Source organism: Garra rufa, chromosome 21 (genome assembly GCF_049309525.1).
Source record: "Garra rufa chromosome 21, GarRuf1.0, whole genome shotgun sequence".
In the NCBI taxonomy this organism is placed as follows: domain Eukaryota; kingdom Metazoa; phylum Chordata; class Actinopteri; order Cypriniformes; family Cyprinidae; genus Garra; species Garra rufa.
The window spans coordinates 37586222-37608864 of record NC_133381.1 but is presented as its reverse complement, the minus strand read 5'-3'; the positions used below and the strand labels follow the sequence as shown (position 1 = coordinate 37608864).

The window sequence follows — 22643 nt, the reverse complement described above, 5'->3', positions numbered from 1 at the left end:
TACACTGTGCACTTTTGGAACAAGCGACACATTTATAAATTGCAAGCGCGCCAGTGTTTTCCAAACAAGACAGTTTGCTGGAAGTCGATTTACTTTAATGCTAAATTGTTTGATGATGATTAATGTCAAAGGTAAGATCTGACAAACCAGTATAGAGACAGGTCATCCTTCATTTTTTACCATGAAGCCCAATGCAAATCAACGGTCACACGTCACAAAAAATATGTCAAATCATGACGTCTGTGACATTTCCAACCATATTGTATTACAAAGTGGTCAACACTTTTTCAAAGGGAACTAATGAAATATGTCAGTTTAGTGTATTATCAACAGAGCAACAGACAGGGATGGCTCAAGACCTCAGCGTGATGTAGAAGGACAGTCAGTCAGGTGCTGTTTTATCTATGGCTGAGGCAGGATTGCACCTATCCGCTCTCTCTCTCTCGAATCTTGCATAGACTTCTTGGTGGGTTGAAAGCTTGCTGGTAGTTGGTTGATTGCTTCGCTCACAGTTTCACAGGCGCCATCATAAATATAAAAAAGGAAGACAGAAAATCAAGCCATCAAATCAGCTCAGTTCAAACCAGATGTGATATTAGGAATAGCATGACTAAAATATGCCCGCATTCTCCACCACGATACATTCACATCAGCTCAGTTCAAACCAGATGTAATATTAGGAATAGCATGGCTAAATTATGCCCGCTTTCTCCACCATGATACATTCACAACATATTTAGCAGTCTGATAGAATGAACATGGCTAGAAACCTATTATAACAAAACAAAACCATTACATAATATGCATTATATTTTAATACATAGCATTTAGTTTAATATTGTATTTTAAAGGTCAAGCCTACAAACTCCACTCTCAATTTTATAAAATATACAATGCATATTTTATAGGCAATCGCTCCGTTTTGTCTCTGAGCATTAACACCGTTTTCCTGCTAAATGTTACAATGCTTCATTCACACATCATGCTTCATTTGCATTACAAAACATGAATATTATTTGTAGGTTTTACACAAGAGCTGAGTACAATAGCATGCAATAAAGCTCCCGATGCATGCACAACAATAAAACCAGCTAGTGCTGTTATATCACTGCGATGTAAAAGGAATACTAATTATATCTCTGTGGTGTAAAAGTCATATCAGCACACAAATCCACAGCCAATCTTATTATCCCCCAAAATCGTGAGATTAGGATAGATTTTTGATATGAAGTTCCTGGTGAAACTGACCCCTAAATCTGAGGTCTCCTTCAATGCAGAATGTCAGGTTGTGCTCCATGTTGATAGGATTCAAAAAAGAAATAAAGAAATATGACGGCATTGAATAGCGATGTAAGATGATTTTTGAACAACACATTGTTTGAGACTTTATCTCCCTTGCCAAAGGACGAGCTTTACAGTGCACACCTGCTGCTGGCGATTGCCATCCGTAGACACAGCTGGATGGATGAGAGTGTGGGTTAAATTAATAAATAAATGTGTTGAGAAAACCTAGAAAAAACACACATGGCTATAGAGTTAAAGTCTGTTTCGTTTTCCCAGCCGTTTTCAATAGGAGCAGTGGGCCTGTTTGAACTGACATGCTGCTAAAGTGCATGAGGAGAGTTAAGAGGATTACTTTTACAATTTTAGATTCAATGCATTACTCATAATCCTGGGGTTGACGGTGGCCAAATTGTCAGGGTCGAAGGGGGACCTCTGTGTGTGTGCCTGAAAGAGAGAGAGTGAGAAAGAGAGATTTGGTTTACAGGATAGTTCACACAAAAATGAGAATTTTAAAGGAATTTTGAAGAATTGTATTGGTCGCGCTTTTACAATGACAAAGCAAATGGAAAATGAGGCTTTTAACCTTCAAAAGCAACACCATAAAAGTGCTCTACACTCTTAAAAATAAAGGTGCTTCAAAAGGTTCTTCAAGCGATGCCATAGAAGAACCATTTTTGGTTCCACAAAGAACCATTCAGTCAAAGGTTCTTTAAAGAAGTATTTCTTGCTTACCTTTTTATAATCTAATTTGCCACTAAGAACCTTTTGTGAAACAGAAAGGTTCTTCAGATATTAAAGGTTCTTTATGAAACCATTTAGACAAAAGGTTCTTCTATGGCATCGGAAAGCACCTTTATTTTCAGGAGTGTACACAACTTTTACACTATATATCAAGTCTGCTGAAGAGATACGATAGCTTTGCGTGACGGATAGACTGATATTGATGAATCATTCAGACTGCTTTTTTAACCGATTCAACCAAAAAGATGGTTCACTTCCAGAATAAAACTTTCCTGAACTTTTACTCAGCACCATATCATCCAAGATGTTCATGTCTTTCTTACTTCAGATGAAAAGAAATGAAGGTATTTGAGGAAAACAATCCAGGATTTTTCTTCATATAATGGACTTTCAATGGGGATCAGTGGGCTTATCTAATGCTTATCTTGCAATAGCTTGACTTTATGCATTATGTAGTCATGTTAAAAAAGGTTATGCATGATGCAGGTGGAAGTACCGACCCAGTGTTTACAAAGGTAAAAAGGTTAAACAACGATGTCTGACGATTATAAAGTTGAAGGAGAAAATAAGATGGAGTTTTTCACCCTACCCTACCTTTTTGAAATGATTTAAAAGTAAATAATTTTTTATTTATTTTAGAAACTGACCAATCGTTTCACTAGATAAGACCCTTTTTCTTTGGCTGGGATCATGTAGAGTCCTTTGAAGCTGCTTTGAAACTGCAATTTTGACTTTCAACCCATTGATCCCCATTGAAGTCCCCTATATGTATAAAAATCCTGGAATGTTTTCCTGAAGGACCTTAATTTCGACTGAATAAAGAAAGACATGAACATCTTGGATGGATAATTCCTTTTTAAATTGGATATCATTACTCATGAACTTCACTCATGTCCATATGGACTACTTTTATGATAATTTGACGGTGCTTTTGGGTCTTTTTCATTCTTTGTAATTGCCTGGAAAAGAACAACCAGGGTGAGTAAATGATGAGAGATTGTTCATTTTCAGGTGAACTAGCCCTTTAAAAGTCTAGTCTCCATCTGTATAATCTCAAGGTATTTTTGCCGAGTGCCCTTCGGGAGGAGAATTATTCACTGCAAATTATTGATGATGACAGTAATGATGACAGTAATTGCTATCATCAAGAAACACTATTACAGCATAGCAGTGTTGCTGGGGCTTCTGGTGCTGACCATTAATACCGTTCACAAGAATAAACAGAATCAGTTGCACAAGAGTCCACCATTACAGTTTCAATAATTGCCTTTACACGACAATTGCACATTGCAAAAACATTTTCCTGGATACCACAGCGAGTACTCAAAAATGACCCAAAGATTGTTTTTAATCCTAATCATAGTCGCGATTCCGTTGGCACTTACGAGACACGCAGGTGAGCCACTACCATGTGGATTTAATTAAATTACAGAATCAATGAATCAATCAGCCATCGCCATCTGTTTAAGGACAGATGGTGCTATAAATCAGAGATTGGTGGGAGTGCAGATGCTATGAGGGATCTCAAGATTTTGGCATGTGCAAGTACAGTTCTGACAAGTGATTGTAGGAAGCATTCATCCGAAAAAGCACAAAATACATAGCGTTACAAAACCTTTTTTGGCCCAGTGCCAAATGGCACCCGCATTACTTCTCTCGGCTTGCCACATGGCCTGCTGGGTAATAGTCTGCCATGAAGTTCACACCTCTGCAGGCTTTACAAAAAGTCCACATCGAGGAGGCATGTGACCCCTAAAATGGCAAATGGCTCTACTAACATGCACAAAACTACTGACGCCAGTGCTTTTTGAATTCACTAGATATTAAAATTTACATTATAGCACAGCAGTCTTATTTTAGTATTATAGTAATACTGAGATTTATTGAGATTTATACATATACACAATATTTGGCTGAGATACAACTATTTGAAAATCTGGAATCTGAGGGTGCAAAAAAATCAAAATATTTAGAAAATCGCCTTTATGGTTGACCAAATGAAGTTCTTAGCAATGCATATTACTAATCAAAAATTAGATTTTGATATATTTACGGTAGGAAATTTTCAAAATATCTTAATGGAACATGATCTTTACTTAATACAGGTCCTTCTCAAAAAATTAGCATATTGTGATAAAGTTAATTATTTTCTGTAATGTACTGATAAACATTAGACTTTCATATATTTTAGAGTCATTACACACAAATGAAGTAGTTCAAGCCTTTTATTGTTTTAATATTGATGATTTTGTCATACAGCTCATGAAAACCCAAAATTCCTATCTCAAAAAATTAGCATATCATGAAAAGGTTCTCTAAACGAGCTATTAACCTAATCATCTGAATCAACTAATTAACTCTAAACACCTGCAAAAGATTCCTGAGGCTTTTAAAAACTCCCAGCCTGGTTCATTACTCAAAACCGCAATCATGGGTAAGACTGCCGACCTGACTGCTGTCCAGAAGGCCATCATTGACACCCTCAAGCAAGAGGGTAAGACACAGAAAGAAATTTCTGAACGAATAGGCTGTTCCCAGAGTGCTGTATCAAGGCACCTCAGTGGGAAGTCTGTGGGAAGGAAAAAGTGTGGCAGAAAACGCTGCACAACGAGAAAAGGTGACCGGACCCTGAGGAAGATTGTCGAGAAGGACCGATTCCAGACCTTGGGGGACCTGCGGAAGCAGTGGACTGAGTCTGGAGTAGAAACATCCAGAGCCACCGTGTACAGGCGTGTGCAGAAAATGGGCTACAGGAGCCAAATTCCCCAGGTCAAGCCACTTTTGAACCAGAAACAGCGGCAGAAGCGCCTGACCTGGGCTACAGAGAAGCAGCACTGGACTGTTGCTCAAATTTTGCATGTCATTCGGAAATCAAGGTGCCAGAGTCTGGAGGAAGACTGGGGAGAGGGAAATGCCAAAATGCCTGAAGTCCAGTGTCAAGTACCCACAGTCAGTGATGGTCTGGGGTGCCATGTCAGCTGCTGGTGTTGGTCCACTGTGTTTTATCAAGGGCAGGGTCAATGCAGCTAGCTATCAGGAGATTTTGGAGCACTTCATGCTTCCATCTGCTGAAAAGCTTTATGGAGATGAAGATTTCATTTTTCAGCACGACCTGGCACCTGCTCACAGTGCCAAAACCACTGGTAAATGGTTTACTGACCATGGTATTACTGTGCTCAGTTGGCCTGCCAACTCTCCTGACCTGAACCCCATAGAGAATCTGTGGGATATTGTGAAGAGAAAGTTAAGAGACGCAAGACCCAACACTCTGGATGCGTTTAAGGCCACTATCGAAGCATCGTGGTCCTCCATAACACCTCAGCAATGCCACAGGCTGATTGCCTCCATGCCACGCCGCATTGAAGCAGTCATTTCTGCAAAAGGATTCCCGACCAAGTATTGAGTGCATAACTGAACATAATTATTTGAAGGTTGACTTTTTTTGTATTAAAAACACTTTTCATTTATTGGTCGGATGAAATATGCTAATTTTTTGAATTTTGGGTTTTCATGAGCTGTATGCCAAAATCATCAATATTAAAACAATAAAAGGCTTGAACTACTTCAGTTGTGTGTAATGAATCTAAAATATATAAAAGTCTAATGTTTATCAGTACATTACAGAAAATAATGAACTTTATCACAATATGCTAATTTTTTGAGAAGGACCTGTATTCGAACGATTTTTGGCATAAAAGAAAAATCGATAATTTTGTCCCATACAATGTATTGTTGGCTGTTGCTACAAATATACCCGTGCAACTTAAGACTTAATAGTTTTTAATAGTTTTAATTAATTACAATAATAAAAAAAAAATCAATACTGTGGATAAAAAAAACAGACTTCCTCTCAGACTGAAGCAGCCTGAGGTTCGTTTAACCCTGGTTGCAGAATCACTGCCATGATAAACTGCGTATTCTGCAGCCTGGCTAAAAGTACCTGCCATATTAGCTCCAAAAATTGACAGAGGACCGGGCTCATTATTTTGAGATGCTGATTGAATCGTTAGAGGGGGCAGTTCAATGACTCAAGGAGGATGAGTGTTATCACTGTCGAGTCAGATAAGCTTACGGAGTGAAAATCAGACACCGAAAGTCACTGCTGCTGCCTGACAGATGACAAGGTGTCCATTTGTATTCTTCCCTGTTACTGAGCCTGCCAGACATTGCAATGACTAATAGTAAATGATGGACCACAGCTGAGTGAAATGAATATGATACAGAATGAAAACTGTCTTGGCGCTATATTTATCTACAGGCCAAACATTTATTTTACATTGTATAGCCTTTCCATGGCATGTTACAAATTGTATGAACTTGGCATTTATTTGCTGAACAATATTAGTGTGCAGTGATCTGAGATTAGTGATCCTAAACAGAGTTATGGTGTTGAGCTGTAATTTAAACCATAATTAGTGGTGCTTTGCTATTAGTATTGCTCATATGTGGTGTTAGGGATTTGAACAAACTCATAATCCTTACTAATAAACAACGGACATGAATGATATTTCAAATTGTGCAGTTTGTCAAGGAACAGTGAGCGCTTCTAAGCAAGACTAAGCTACCAGGTTGTAAGCCCTCTGTAAAGTAGTGCATAAAATGATGTCTAGCTTTCTTGATCTAGTAAGTCTAGTAAGTGTAATTTAGTCATTTTTGGTTTATCCTGTCATAGTTGATGTTTTAATCAATCATAACCTAATGGTAAACGTCAACAGTGTTTCCACTGAAATAATTACAGAATACATTTAAAATATACAAATAATATTGATAATATGTACAGTAGAAATAAATATGTTTGTTTATATATTTATATGTCTATGTAAATAGAAACACTTCATTTTTAAGGCACTGTATGATTCAGTTCTAAAGATACTCCAATTTCTATATGGCTTCAGGAGTAAATTGTTAATTTATACACATTTTTGGTGGTCAAAAGCCAAATGTGAATCACTTTGCATAAATATTATACTTTTCTTTAAAAAAAGAATGTATTAAGAACAAATAATGTTGAAACTAAAAATGTATCTCTTTTCCTTCTATCAAAACAACTGCATTGAACATACCTGTCTGAGTGCCATTCATATTCTTTTTCCAAAATTTGTGTGCCTGTAACTTAAGAAGTATTAAATATATCTCAGTATATTTTAAGAGTCTAGTTCTTAATAAACTTTTCTTCTTGAATCTTCATTTTCAAGGCCCTATATTGTTTAGTCCCAGAGATATGGTGATCTCAGTACAGTTAAATTTTCAGATTGTGGAATAATACCCATTTTCAGTGGTCGAAAACAGTTTACTCCTGGAGCCATGTTGAAATTCCATTATCTCTGGAAGGAAACCATATATGTCCCGAAAAATGAAGATGCAAAAAGGAAAGTTTGTTAAGACCTAATATCTAAAAGACCATTAAGATATCTTTAATGCTTCTTGAGTTACAGGCATGCAAACTTTGGAGAAAAAAACTTGAAAATTGCTCTTTCCCCCATTTTTGAACGGCCATCATTAACTTATTGCATCAAAGATTGCTGAAGTCAGTAGATTTTACTAATTGACCTACCAATCTCTGTGTAAAAATAACATAATGATGCTGCCATCTTTCTGAAGTCATTTTTACCCCCCTGTAATTTGGCTCTGAATCTCGTATGAAAATTGTCATTTAGACCGCCCTCTATAAAATTACCTCTATGAATTACTTAGTAAATATACCATGACATTTAATATTTTGGCTTTCTTCTTCATTTAAGTATCCTTTTCACCAGAAAAAAAAAGACCCTACTATGCCGGAATGACCATTTAGTATTTATTGTATACGTAGGGTTACGTTTTCCTTTCAAAGTTTAATGGCAGAGCTTTCAAATATTTATTAGTGTGCAAGTTCTAATCTAGTGGCCTTTTACGCTAAATTAAGTAACATGCGTACTGGTGGCGCAACTGCTCCCAGAATATCACTTTAAGTAGTGTATATTTTTGACTTGGGCTAGCAAGCAACCATACATAACACCTTAGTAACCACCTAGCAATGCCTCCGAAAACTATGTAGCAATGCATCAAAACCACTTAGGACGCCTTTGCAACCATATAGCATTGCCCTGGCAACCACTCACCCAGGCACTGTCAGTGAGTTTTGCATAGCCATAGTTGAAATGGAAAATAAATTGACAAATTGACAAATTATTCACGGTCCACCGACTGGTAAAGCAGCATTTTTTAGCACACACACATCATGCATTGGATTTTTCTGTACATGCACAACTTATTTTGCTCCAAATTGCGAAAAAGTGAATGAAATCTGAATGAAAACTATGAATCATTCTTATGCACTTGCGCACACATCTTTGATTTCTGATGTTTACACCATTTTGTTCCTCTTAATTCAGGTGTCATGTTATCTTGTGTCTCTGTATTTGCCATCAAGTGTTGAGTCGTATTTCATATCTGATGACTCAAAGGCCCTGTTCCGTCTCGCTGGCAGTCTGTGCTTCAGCCCCCATCTCCCATGTACTGGCAGCCTCATTAGAGAGATGAAGCCTTAGTGTAATGAGAGAGCATGAATGCAGGTCGCTCTGTGTCAGCTGTGACTTCCACTGCTAAACAAAACACACGCGCCCACAAAAAACCCCAAGCTTTGACTGCCAGGATGTTGTGTGCTGAGGAAAAGACAAAACTAGGCCATCTGTGCTTGAGCTGCAATCACTGCCATTTTATTAACTGTAAACGCTCTCGCTGTCCCTCATTCTTTCTCCTCTCTCTCTCTCTCTTTCTCTCTTGCAGGAGTTATGGTCAGTAAGGAGGCAGGCCGCTGCACTCTGTCAAGCTCAGAGTCTGACTCAGAGTCCGGTGGTCCTTCGTTGGAGCGGAGCGGAGCAGACGCGGTACGCAAGCGAAACAAAGCCCTGCAGGTGCGTTTTAAAGACATCTGCGAGGCGCAGAATGAGGCCGCCCACCGAGGTGCCAGAGACCGCTCTGTTTCCTGCAAGGTCATCCACCGGAGGTACATGACCATGCCGGCTCGCCGCTCCATCCCGAACGTCACCAAGAGCACAGGCGTGCAAACCTCGCCCGATTTGAAAAAGCGCTACCAGACTTTCCCCTTCGAGCGTAAGAAGGGAAACGTCATCAAACACACTGCTCTAGTGGAGAACTATCCAGATCAAAACAACGGCTTTTTGAGTGATGTGAAGGGCGGGGAACGGGGGACGAGGTGCGAAGGACGTGTGCAGCAGACCCGAGTGCTGCTCCACACTACGCCGCAGTGCAGCGACGCTAAGGACTTGTGTGCTGGGCCAGACTGTTCGGATGGGAAACTCTGCCCTGATCTGTCAGACTTGGACTCAAGGAGGGACACCAGTGTCCCGGGGAGTGGTGCCAAGCACAAAGGATTACACGGTGAAAGCGAGGCAGGGGCAGGCCAGCAGCCCAACTGTGCCTCCTCAACCACACCGACTCAACCTCTGCAGGTCAGGGGTGACTGTTCAAAGATTTCCGGCCCTATTGCATGGACATCTTTGACACAAGTGGAATGCCTGGAGAGTCCCTCAGGGAGCTGCAAACGCAAAAAAGACACGACGCAGCTGAATGGATTGCAGGCGCAGTCTCAGGCTTTGCCTCATTCGGCGAGTTGCTCGTCCCAGGCCCACATACAGGCCCACTGTCACAGTGGCCAAAACTTAGAGACCCGGCAGGGCACGCAGGGGCAGCTGATTGCTCTCCCCGGGGCCGACGGGAATGTGAAAGCCAGGCTTCAGGCCATGGAGACTCTGATCAACTCCAGTCAAGAAACCATCAAAGTGCTGCTGGGGGTCATTCAGGAGCTGGAAAGAGGAGAAGCACAGCGAGAGGGGTGAGTCATCATAGTCTTTATGTAACACATTTACTATTCAACTGTATTTGTGCAGTTTTTGTGTTGCAGGCTTGTTTTCTCAATGTGAGAAAGAAAAAAAAATATTACCAAAAATACCAGAGTGCTAAGGCTATTGAACCTGTTTTTAATCAGAGCTTGGAGAATCTGCCACTCTCTGGTCGGAACTTAAAGAAACATTGTGTTGATATCAGTTGTAAACACAAAAGGGAAATACGGTACAGTATAAAGTAAGCCTCGCAAAAAGTGAGTGACATCACGTGTCTGTTCACAGTCTATATCTGTCACAGTGTATTAAACGTGTAACAGTATCTAGGGATGCACCACAAAATGAAAAAAAATAATTGTATACATATTGTATACTATTTTCTAGGGATGCAGCAAAATTTCATCTGGCAAAAATGGTAGTTTTCAGAAAGAGAAAAATGGCCAGAAATTGGGACTCTTAGGGGCACTATTTGAGGGGACAGCCATTCTTTTTGCACTGAGGACACTGGGGGACTCCTATGCAACTATTACAGACGGTTCAAACGTTCACTGATGCTTCAGAAGGAAACATGATGCATTAAGAGCCAGGGGTGTAAACTTTTGAACCAAATGGAATTTTTTCTTATTTTGCCTTAATATTATATATTTTTTTCATTCAGTGCTGCCCTTCAGAAGCTACAGAAGATACTTACATGTTTCCCAGAAGACAAAATAAGCTAAATTTATTCTGATCTTCAAATTCAAAAAGTTTTTGCATTCAAGCTCTTAATGCATTGTGTTTCCTTCTGGAGCATCAGTGAGCTTTTGAACCTAAGTCCTTTAGTTGTCCTCAGTGTAAAAAGATGAATCTCAACATTATACTGTCACTGAAAAGGGTTCAAATACACAAAAATGCTGAAAAATCTAAGAATTTGTGGGACCTAAAATAATTAACATTTTTTGCAGATTCTGCAGGTGTATGTAAACTTTTGACCTCATCTGTATTTATAGCCTATTTCATATTATATATTTTCTGTCCAATTTTATTGTTTTACTTTCAGTAATAGTGTGGTTATTTTGTTGCCTTGTATTTAAATTCAGTATCAATAAATTTATTGAGTTAAATTAAAAAGTCTTTCAAAATTATTTTATAATATTTAATAAAATAAAAAATTATTAAAAGCCATTTTCGGTTTTAGTTTTCGGACAAGTGCAACCAGAATTTTTGGTTTCGGCCCAGAATTTTTATTTCGGTGCATCCCTACTATTTTCCCAAAAAAACTAAAAGCAATCATTTTAAATGTTTCAAGTGAATTTAGTAATCACAACAGTATAATGTACAGTTTTAAAAAAAAATTAGCAATAAAAATCACATTTAGGCTAATGTAATTTAAATGTAAAAATAGGAAAATTGATCAAGTGACAACCGTAAACAACAACAACACAAAATAATAATAATTAAAAAAATTAAACTTAAGTATCAATAGGTCTTTTATTGTGACCTACATCCTAGGATGGCTTATTTGTTTTTTTCATCGGTTGTTGATTAGAGATCTAAATGCGGAGGGATGGGTTTAAGCAGATTAAATTATTGGAAAAGTCCTATGAACATCACCAGAGAGAAGCCTGTTGTTTCATCAGAAGATCAAGCTTTTTGATTATCATTTTGATTAAATATTATGATTAAAAAAGGCACATATGCATGGATGAATTGTTCACAGTAAAATCAATAAGATTTCTTTTCATTGTGAGCATTTGAATAGTTTTCTCAAATTAATTATCGATTATATAAAAACAAAATGGGTCAATAATGTTAGCGACACAAGATACCCACAGAGAACACAAGCAGTGTTTTCCTGCTTAGACAAATCACTAAAAAACCTTGACAAGTGTGTGATGTAAATTATTAAACTGTCACCTGCTTTGCTGAATGTACATGTAGAACATCCTGGCATTTTCTCTGAGATTAATTAAACACCGTTTTACAAATTGTTTCAGTTCATTGTAGTGTTGATAGTAACTAATAGTGAATGCATTGTAGAAACATCAGAAACAGTTCTGTTCACGCGTTTAAATGACGCTTTTCAATTGATTGTGAAACATTTGCCTCTGTTCTGAAATGCAGTCTCTCCACCTTTTAATCACATTACTGTGACTTTCGAAGGAAAACGCAATGTCACAAATCAACCCATTTAGGTATAATATCCAATTAATTGTTACCACTTTATGAGCACGGCTCTTAATGGATCGTGCATCAGTGAGCATTTGAACCTTCTGTAATAGTTGAGTCCCTCAGTTGTCCTCAATGTGAAAAGATAGATCTCAAAATCATACAGTCATTGTTGGAAAGGGTTCAAATACACAAAAATGCTGAAAACCCAAATAATTTGTGGGACCTGAAGGACTTTTCTGAAGAACAGCAGGCAGTTTAACTGTTTAGGATAAACAAGGGACTCATAAACAACTATCGCTAAACAAACCAACATATTATGTTAGTATATAGTATTAAGAACCAAATGTATGTACATTTTTGAACGGGGGCCATTTTTTATAAATGAAACTATTATTTTTTCTTGTGGACTATATGTAAACATCTTTTATGTGAAATATCTTATTTAGGTCAGTACTAAATAAAAAATAACATGCATTTTGTATGATAGGTGTGTGTAATCTTTTGCAAGGTGTATGAAAACTTTTGAACTCAATTTTATTTATAGCCAATTGAGGTCAATTGTCTTTAATTTTCTGGCCAATTTTATTTTGCGATCAAGTTAAATTAGAAACTCTTAAATTATTTTATATTATTTAATAAAATAAGAAAAAATCCATTTAAATTTAAACAAATGTAACATTTCGCATTTAATTTGAAAAATTTAACATTTAACTGACAATCATATGCTCACATAAATCTCCAACTCATTCCTATGAAATATATTTGCAGAGCTGCAACAGTAAACAAGGAGGCGGGGTTAAGCAAACTGTCAATTCATCGCCTGTAGTAGTCACTCTTCAAAGATGGAAGAATAATGTTTGTTTGGAAAATGTGCTGGAGCTACTCTTCTGTAACACCATACTTCATTTAGCAGGCAAGGTCACTCGTAAACAACAAAGCATTTCTAAAACGATCCGTCATACCTGATTTATGAATGAAAGGCAGGTGTGAAGTCAGCAGGGAATATGTATTCAACTCAGCAGCTCGAATATTTTAATTTCACTGCATTTATGGTGTTAGTGCGACACTGGTTCAAACCGGCACTGTGAACTCAATGAACATCAATTTATAACAACTGTTTAAAGATTTTAAATGCACTTCAGCTCCATTTCCATGTCAGAATCTATAGTGAGTGGCAAAAATTCAGGGTTGTGGTGACTTTTAAAATTGGAACCTGGGAAGCAAATGAGGTGAAAAGATGCTTTGGTGCCTGTTGACAGCCACTTGCGCAGGGACACTTCAGTGTCAGATGTCATCCTGCATTCTCTAATACCTGATGCTCCACAGGCACAGAGCCAGCCTCACGTTCTCTCTGCCGCCTCTGATGGGCCGCCCGATGAGAGGAAAGAACTCGATACAATCAGAGCTGCTCATGTTTAATAATGCCCCTCCATTAAGTGGACGTCTCTTCTGGTTGGGATGCTAGAAGCTTAGAAGTGCCTGCCTCAGCTGTTGCCCGGACAGAACGTGACAGTTTATTTAGTAAAGGTCGATGAGAGGGCGTTCTGAAGATATTAGCAGCTCTTAATCACTGGTAGACAATAGGGCTGGGCGATTAATCGAAAAGTAATCGAAATCGACATTCAGAACCTATAATCGATATAATTTTTCCAGGTCAATTATTTCAATTACTTTCCCTTTAAAAACACTACTGCGTGTGGAGTCACGTGACCCTGCTCCGTTACGTTACATTATTCCGCCGACATGTCAATGGAGAGCTTAAGCAGTATTTATACAGTAAAAAGTATTTACAGGATATACAAGAGTAATTTTATTTAGAAGAGATACTGCTTATTTTCTGCTTTTAACATTTATTATTATTTTATAAATTTATTTTGTTTCCAAAAGTGCAAGTTATTTATTTTCACAAATTTAAGAAAAATGTGACTTTTCGTTTTAAGCAATGTGTGCTTTAATTTCAGTTGTTCAACACTGATGTTCAATAAATAATCATAGATAGTAGATAGTGTGTGCACCCTTCATTCAAAAATCTCTCACTTGTAATATGTGCGCATATTTACTGTACAAAACTTGTCAGTGAACTATGAGGACAAAAAATAAATATTATTTAAATATAATTAAATATAGTTTTACTAATGAATAAAATAATCGTTCATTAATCGTAATCGGGTTAAAATGTTCAATTAATCGAGATTTTGATTTTAGGCCAAATCGCCCAGCCCTAGTAGACATCCAAAAGGAGTGTTAGGTGTATGTGTGTTTTTTTTTTATGCATGTACATTACCGTTTAAAAGTTTGATGTCAGTAAGATTTTTATATTTATTTATATATATGAGTAGAAGAAGAAGAAATGCATATATTTATGTAGTGTGAAGTTTGATCTTTGAGAAATATAAACTTTGTCAAATCTTTCATCATTTTTTTAACATTTTTACTGAACTGTACCATAAATTTGTCCTATGGTGTGACATAGCAAAAATTCAGAAAAAAACTCTTAATAATATACAGATAGCATGAGAGAGATTATCTTTATTGTTAAACACTTCTTTTCATAAATTATCATTTATTTAATATGAAATTATTAAAACAAACTTAAACAACAAGATAAACTTTACTGTCATCCATTCAAAACTGCTGAAAATTATACAATTTTAAGATGAGTAATATTTATATCTCCCCTAGTGCAATACTCTACTGTTTTTGTATGATATTTGGAGATGTTTTATCTATAAATGAATTCTTTGTTTCAGCAAAGACACAATAATGTGACGATTAAGGTTTTTGAGGAAATCATTCCAGGATTTTCCTCCATATAGTGGACTTCAATAGAGATCAGCAGGTTAAAGATCAAAATAGCAGTTTAAATGAAGCTTCAAAGGGCTCTACATGATCCCAGTCGAAGAATAAGGGTCTTATCTAGTGAAATGATCAATCATTTTCTAAAAACAACAACAACAACAACAAAAAACACATTTCTATACTTCTTAACCACAAATTAAGAAGTCGAAGTCAAGCTAGACATTTAAAAGTATATCAATTTTTATTTTTTATCATTCCTTGGCTGGGATCATTTTGAGCCCTTTGAAGCTGCATTGAAACTGCAATTTGGACCTTCAACCCACTGATTCCCATTGAGGTCCACTATATGGAGAAAAATCCTGGATTGTTTTCCTCAAAAACATTTTGGATGACATGGGGTTGAATAAATTATCTAGAAATTTTAATTTTGGAGTGAAGTTATCCTTTAAGTTATCTTAATAATATATTTTTAAAAACAATTGAATTTACCACAATTGGTTGATGTTAAAATGTAAAACATATTCATTCGCTCATGAAAAAACTTTACAGAGCATCCCTAGAATATACAAGTTGTCTGCTCCATTTTTAAAAATAATTTATTATTAAAAAACAGCTTAATAAAGCGCTACTAATTGGATTAGATATTATTTCTTTATGGATTTGGGAATAAACTGGGACATTTTTATTTGATGCATTGCTTTTTTATTGTTAAATTAGGTCATAATGTGATTAAAAATCAAAATCAAGGCAAATCCATCTAAAGCCTCAAAAGCAATTCCAACTGACAAAAAAGGCTTGTATCCTCTCTGGCCTATTATGAGTGAACATTTGACCATGATTCTGGGTAATTTCGCTGAAATTGCTGTTTGAAAACTATCCAAACACAAGTCCTATGTAGACTGTTGTGAGAAACCCAAAAGTTCTTGACAATGGCATTATTTTCTAAGGTAAGATTGGTCCATGATATTTTTATTGCTGGGCTCAGTGAGCTGTCAGTTAGGATCCCTTTCTAAAAGGTAGCCACTTTACATTTACCATATTATTGCCCATTTAGTATGGCAGAGATCTTGTAAACAGCAGATGGCTGAATTTGTGTATACAGTATGTCACCCTCAAAATCCCCTGAAATGAGTCAAAATGGCCACTCAGAACTGGTCTAAAACTCACAGCCTCAGCACTTAAAGTCCTTCAGGCATTGCTTTGGGCAGGTAATGGCCCTCAAGCCTAACTCGCCGTCTAAGGAGCGCCGGACTTCGTTCTAATCCCGAGCCAGGAGTGAAAAAAGCATGGTGTATTTTCAGAGCACAAAACCACTACTCAAACAGCCTCAATTAGCAGCGCCTCATCAGGCAGCCCTTTCATCTTCGGAAAGAGAAAGTGAGTCTGTTTTTGTGTGTATGTGTAGCTCCCATCTTTCACAATGAGTGTGGGGCCTATTATTAGAGGCAGGACCTCCGTGCCTGCACTCCCACATGCTAGGTGTCATCAGAGCAGCTGAGCTCAGAAACCATGAGTGGCTCAGTGTGGGCATATGAAAGCCCAGCCAGTCTCCCTGGGCTAAACCAGCCAGAGCCAAGGGTTTGATGTTCCTCTCTGTCTGAGTGCAGCGCTTTTAGTGCAAACAAAGCGTCTGCATGTTGCTGACAGCCAGGGTGGGCAGAGCTTAAAATGCCAAGCACTCTGGAGCCCTGGCATGGATGCCTCTGGAACACCGGGGTACAGCCTTTAGGTGTTAAGCCAGCTTTTAGTGCTGATAGAGTTGTGCTGCACCTGGAATTTTAGCCAGTTAGTTAGCTTTCGCAGGTTGGAGTTGGCAGTAGGAAAATACTACAGGGCCACACCATATCATCTGTGTCTAACAGAATTTAGGACCAGAGTATGTAAAAATCACATAAATCCAGTGTTATTATATAATTAGCAGTTAGAATCAAAGAAAGATTGAATTTGGGAAATATTATTGGGAAAATGAATTATATATATATTTTTTTTAAATATGAAAATTAATAAATTGTTTAAATAAATAAATAAATGTAACCCTGGACCACAAAACCAGTCGTAAATTGCATGGGCATATTTGTGGCAATAGCCAACAATATTATTGGATATTAAGTAAAGATCATGTTCCATAAAGATGTTTTGTAAATTTCCTACCATAAATATGTCCAAACTTAATTTTTGATTAGTAATATGGACAACTTTAAAGGTGAATTTCTTTAGATTTTCAAATAGCTGGCCAACTAATCTTGGCCAAATTTTGTTCTATCCTAAGAAACCATACATCAATAGGAATCCACATATTTGTATGGAAATATGAAATTTCAAATAGGTAGTAAACTTCTCATTTAGGTAGCACGCGTATATTTGTAGCAAAAGCCAAAAATACATTGTATGGGTCAAAATTATTGATTTTTCTTTTATGCCAAAAATCATTAGGATATAAGTAATGTTCCATGAAGATATTTTGAAAATTTTCTACCATAAATAAATCAAAACATAATTTTTGATTAGCAATATCCATTGCCAAGAACTTAATTTGGACAATTTTACAGGCGATTTCTCAATATTTCAATTTTTTTTGCACCGTCAAATTCCAGATTAATTGTATCTCGGCCAAATATTTTTCTACTAACAAACATCAATGGAAAGCTTATTTATTCAGCTTTCAGATGATGTATGAATCTCAAGTTAAAAATGGACCCTTATGACTGGTTTTGTGGTTCAGGGTCAAATATTTTATTAAAATAGAAAATTTGAATTGTTTCACGGTATTTAAAGGTGCCATAGAATGCATTGATACAGTATTTTAAATTGTTCTCTGATATCTACATAGAAGGTATATCACTTAGGTAAGGGCAAAAATTCTCCAGAATTATTTTTATTTTTTGGCATTTTTGCCTTTATTACGATAGGACAGATCAGACTTGACAGGAAGCAAAGTGGGAGAGAGATGGGGGGCGGGATCAGGAAAAGTCCTTGAGTCAGGATTCGAACACGGGACGCCCGGAGTGCAACTGCGCTGTATGTCAACGTGTGTCCACAAGGCTATCGGCGCTGTCCAAAAATGGTTTTACAAGTCCATTTACAACCCTAGGATTTGTCCCTAGAATGTATGTTATTACCTTATTTGGAAGGTTCATGAATAATAATGATGGGCTCTGCTCTGATTGGCTGTTTCACAGAGCAGCTCATTTAGCAGCGCAGCAGGAAAGAAACACATGGAGGAAAATATATATTTAATTAAAGGATAACTATTGCCAAAATGCAACCTGGGCTGTTTTTTTTTGTTTTGTTTTTTACTGTAAATGAGACAAACATATATCTAAAAGCATAATTACGACAAACGAGCCATTTTTTAGATTGACCGTGATTTCGTTTTGTAGTCAATGGCCGGTGAATGCGAGTACTAGGGGCATAAATTTGAGCACATCAAAATCGATATTTTTACAACACTAAGAAGGCTCAACACACCATGAAACTTTGCTCGAAGTATCGCCTGGGTCTCTACACATGAACTCGAGCATTGAGAACATTGTTTGTGTACACAGAGTTTACTAAAAAGAAAGGTTTTGAACAACTCACTTTCACTGTTTGGGTTTCCGCTCGCAGCCGTCTTGCCAGTCAAGAAGTGTCGATCTCCGAATGCAAATGATTGGACTCCATAGGACGAAATATTAGTCTTATATGAGGCTCTTTTTACAACTAGGTTAATATTAATATTGTTTTTCACTTGAGACAAAACAACTAATTAGCCGTGCATTTATATGGAAATATGCTTTAGGAGCTATCCATCCTCGCATTCGGAGATCGACACCTCTTGACTGGCAAGACGGCCGCGAGCGGAAACTCAAACAGTGAAAGTGAGTTGTTCAAAACCTTTCTTTTTAGTAAACTCGGTGTACACAAACAATGTTCTCAATGCTCGAGTTCATGTGTAGAGACCCAGGCGATACTTCAAGCAAAGTTTCATGGTGTGTCGAGTCTTCTTAGTGTTGTAAAAATATTGATTTTGATGCGCTCAAATTTATGCCCCTAGTATTCCCATTCACCGGCCATTGACTACAAACTGAATGGTCAATCTCAAAAACGGCTCGTTTGTCGTAATTATGATTTTAGACACAAGTTTGTCTCGCTTACAGGAAAGAAAACAGCCCAGGTTGCATTTTGGCAATAGTTATCCTTTAAGGAGATCGAGCCGCTGTTAATATGCGGGGCATTGAAACTGCCGTTTTGAATGCACGATAACTTTTTAGTTTCACTTTTGAGATTTGCAGTCGCAGATGCCCTGTGTAACATTATACTACAGTGGCAGTACTTAGTATATTTGACAAGTTTAGATGCTGTCAGCGGTGATCAGGATCTGCAAATCATTCACCATCGCCCACGCATCCTCTTCTTACTCTGTTTATGTGGTAAGTGATAACATAACATAACATAACATTTATTCCCATGATCTGCCATGAGAACGTCTGATGATTGGGCTATGCAAATGTTGGGGGCGTGACTATTAATGATTGCGACTATTACATCATAGTCTGTGTTATGTTGGAATTGGCCTCTTTTTTAGTGGTCTTTGGCAAACACCAGATTTATATAAGGAGGAAACGATGGTGTTTAAGACTCATGGTATGTCATGTCCATGTACTGAACTGTTATTATTCAACTATGCCAAGGTACATACAGTTTTCCATTCTATGTCACCTTCACATTTTTGCTGCATTTTGCTATATCACACCTATACCAAACTTATGAACGGTGGTGTATATTATCTTATTTGTTGTGATACACTTCCATTATATATGCAATACTAAAAAAACAAATGCTGGCATGAGTTTCTTGTTTTTTACGGAGACAATTGCAAGATAATTGTCGAGGAGGAATAAATGAAGTTTGTGTTTTGCTTCAACTTTGCTGATGCTTCAAATGACCAACAATATATCATTTTCTCCACAAGTACTTTAACACATTTTGTTCTGCTCGCCGAGGCTCATTTCACCATTATATTCGACAAAAGCAGCTTTTTTTGCCGCAGTACTTTCCAAGGACAGTCACTGGGTGATGTTTCCAAATGGAGATCCAGCCGCCTGAACTGCTTTTTAATCATTATCACGACTGGCTCATTAGTGTGTCAATGACTTCCACAGCCTATCCAGACAGCAACAGATTGTCAGTGTCTGGATGAAAATGGGATTTCACAAGGCATGCACTGCTGTGGTTTGAGGGCATTTGGATTCCTTTACACTTATAGTGGATTTCCAAGCATGCACAATACACGACAACGCAATTAAGCATCAGTCAGCGATGCTTATTAGTGCTGCTGAGGTACACAAAAAACCTTCTGAACACCATAGCACCCACACAGCAATTCTCAAGCATTCGCAGCAAATTTTATATGGCCAAACATCGGGAAGAGAATCGTAAAGAATTTAGCAGGTTAGATTCAAGTTTTTATATATTTAGGAAATAAATATTTGGACAAAATAAATACAATTTTATTGCTAAATAATGAGAAGATTTCATTAATAAATTTAAATGTAACTCTAGGTACACTTAATGTAAACAAACAGCCAGTAAGCACTGATCAAGTCTATCCATTAGATGTAAGATAAAATGTTTTTGATTTATTAAAAGGAACTGAACCATTAGTCATATTTTGCATATTGCCTATTGTGGTTTTGATTCACAAAAGATAACCAAATCATAAGATTATGTTGTTATGTAAATGGACTACACAGTTTTTTTTTGTTCTCTAAACAAACTACACTGGTTGTGGTGTGTGTTTCTGATTCGCTTAAAGGAGAACTCCGGTGTGATTTTGACCTAAAGTGTATTGAATCATGATACCGAGTGTAAACGTACCTTGCATATCTCATCTCGTCTTGTCCACTGCTGTCCGAAATCTGGGGTCAGTTAGCCGATGCTCACAACAGCTTGTCAATGAAAGTCAATCGGGCATCGAAGGAGCTATGTAAATAAATCACTGTTTTACGCCATTTACGAGGCACAAAGTAGCTCCACACTTCATTGGTAGACTTCCAAGGGCCCTGACATTTAAAACGAGACATTGAGAACTCATAAAAAGCACCGGTAGTTTATTTACAAGTAGATTTATACAGACAGTAACTGCAAGAAGTTTAGCGCCCGCCGCCATCTTAAATGTAGTCACGATAAGTCGAGTGTCGAGCACCAAGGAATTTATCAGCTTATCAACGTATCAGGTTGTAGTTTCCTTGGTGCTCGACACTCGACTTATCGTGACTACATTTAAGATGGCGGCGGGCGCTAAACTTCTTGCAGTTACTGTCTGTATAAATCTACTTGTAAATAAACTACCGGTGCTTTTTATGAGTTCTCAATGTCTCGTTTTAAATGTCAGGGCCCTTGGAAGTCTACCAATGAAGTGTGGAGCTACTTTGTGCCTCGTAAATGGCGTAAAACAGTGATTTATTTACATGGCTCCTTCGATGCCCGATTGACTTTCATTGACAAGCTGTTGTGAGCATCGGCTAACTGACCCCAGATTTCGGACAGCAGTGGACAAGACGAGATGAGATATGCAAGGTACGTTCACACTCGGTATCATGATTCAATACACTTTAGGTCAAAATCACACCGGAGTTCTCCTTTAAAAAAAATCAGTTGTTCAGTAAGTTGACTATATTGGATGCATATTGTGCTTTTGATTCGCAAAAGTGAAGCAAATTTTAAGAGTAATTTGTTCTGTAAATGGATTACACTGGTTGTACCTTATGTTTATGATTCACCAAAAAGAAACCAAGTAGTTTTTGTTCTCTAAACAATTTATATTGGTTGCACTGGGTGCTTTGATTCGCTCAAAATGAACCAACTCATAAGAGTCCATCCTTCTGTAAACAGACTTAACAGTTTGTACAATATGTTTTTTTCATTAAAAATAATTTGCGCAAAAGAGTCATTAGTTCAGGAATTGGACTACACTGTTTGTGCCATATGTTCTTGATTAACTACAGGCTTATAAAAGTCACTGTTCTCTAACCAAACTGAAACTGTTTGATTCGCTCAACTGAACCAACTCTTAAGAGTCACTCTTTTTGTAAACAGACTAAACAGACAGTGTTTGTGCTATGTACTTTTAATTCATTGAAAAGAATTAACTCAGAGTCAGAACTTAGAGTCAGTAGTTCTGGAATCAGACTACACTGGTTGCACGGTGTGTTTATGATTTACAAAAAAGGAAGTCAACTGAGTTTTTGTTCTGCAACAAATCACATTTGTTGCGCTGCTTTTTTTTTTGCTCAAATGAACCAGCTCATGAGAGTCGCTCTTTCTGTAAACAGACTAAACAGACAGTGTTTGCACCATATGCTTTTAATTCATTAAAAAAATAGCTCATAAGAGTCAGTAGTTCAGAAATCAGACTACACAGGTTGTTCTGTATGTTTTTGATTCACTAAAACAAACTGGCTCATAAGAGTCATTGTTCATGTTAATGAACTACATTGGTTGCACCGTATGTTTATGATTTGCTAAAGAGGAACCAACTTATAAAGAGTCATTGTTCTCTAAACATATTTCATTGGTTGCACTGGGTGTTTTGATTCACTAAAATGAACCAACTCATAAGAGTCACTCTTTGTGTAAACAGACTAAACAAACAGTGTTTGCACCATATGCCATATTCATTAAAAATAAACTATACTAGTTGCAATGTGTGTCTTGATTCACTGCAAAGAACATATAAGTGATTCGTTCAGGAATCAGACTCCACTGGTTGTGCAGTATGTTTTTGATTCAATAAAAATGAACTGGCTCATAAGAGTCATTTTTTTCTGTAAACAGACTATACTG

The 22643-nt window shown here is 37.2% G+C and overlaps 1 protein-coding gene across 1 annotated transcript in view; it reads left to right on the top strand.

The window, feature by feature from the left end:
• insyn2ab (inhibitory synaptic factor 2Ab) overlaps positions 1 to 22643 on the top strand; it is a 50965-nt gene that overhangs the window by 4590 nt on the left and 23732 nt on the right. The window contains exon 2 of the mRNA XM_073827570.1: positions 8794 to 9862. Within this exon, the coding sequence (XP_073683671.1) occupies positions 8799 to 9862 (1064 nt within the window). The 5' untranslated portion in view covers positions 8794 to 8798. The remainder of the gene's footprint in view (positions 1 to 8793; positions 9863 to 22643) is intronic.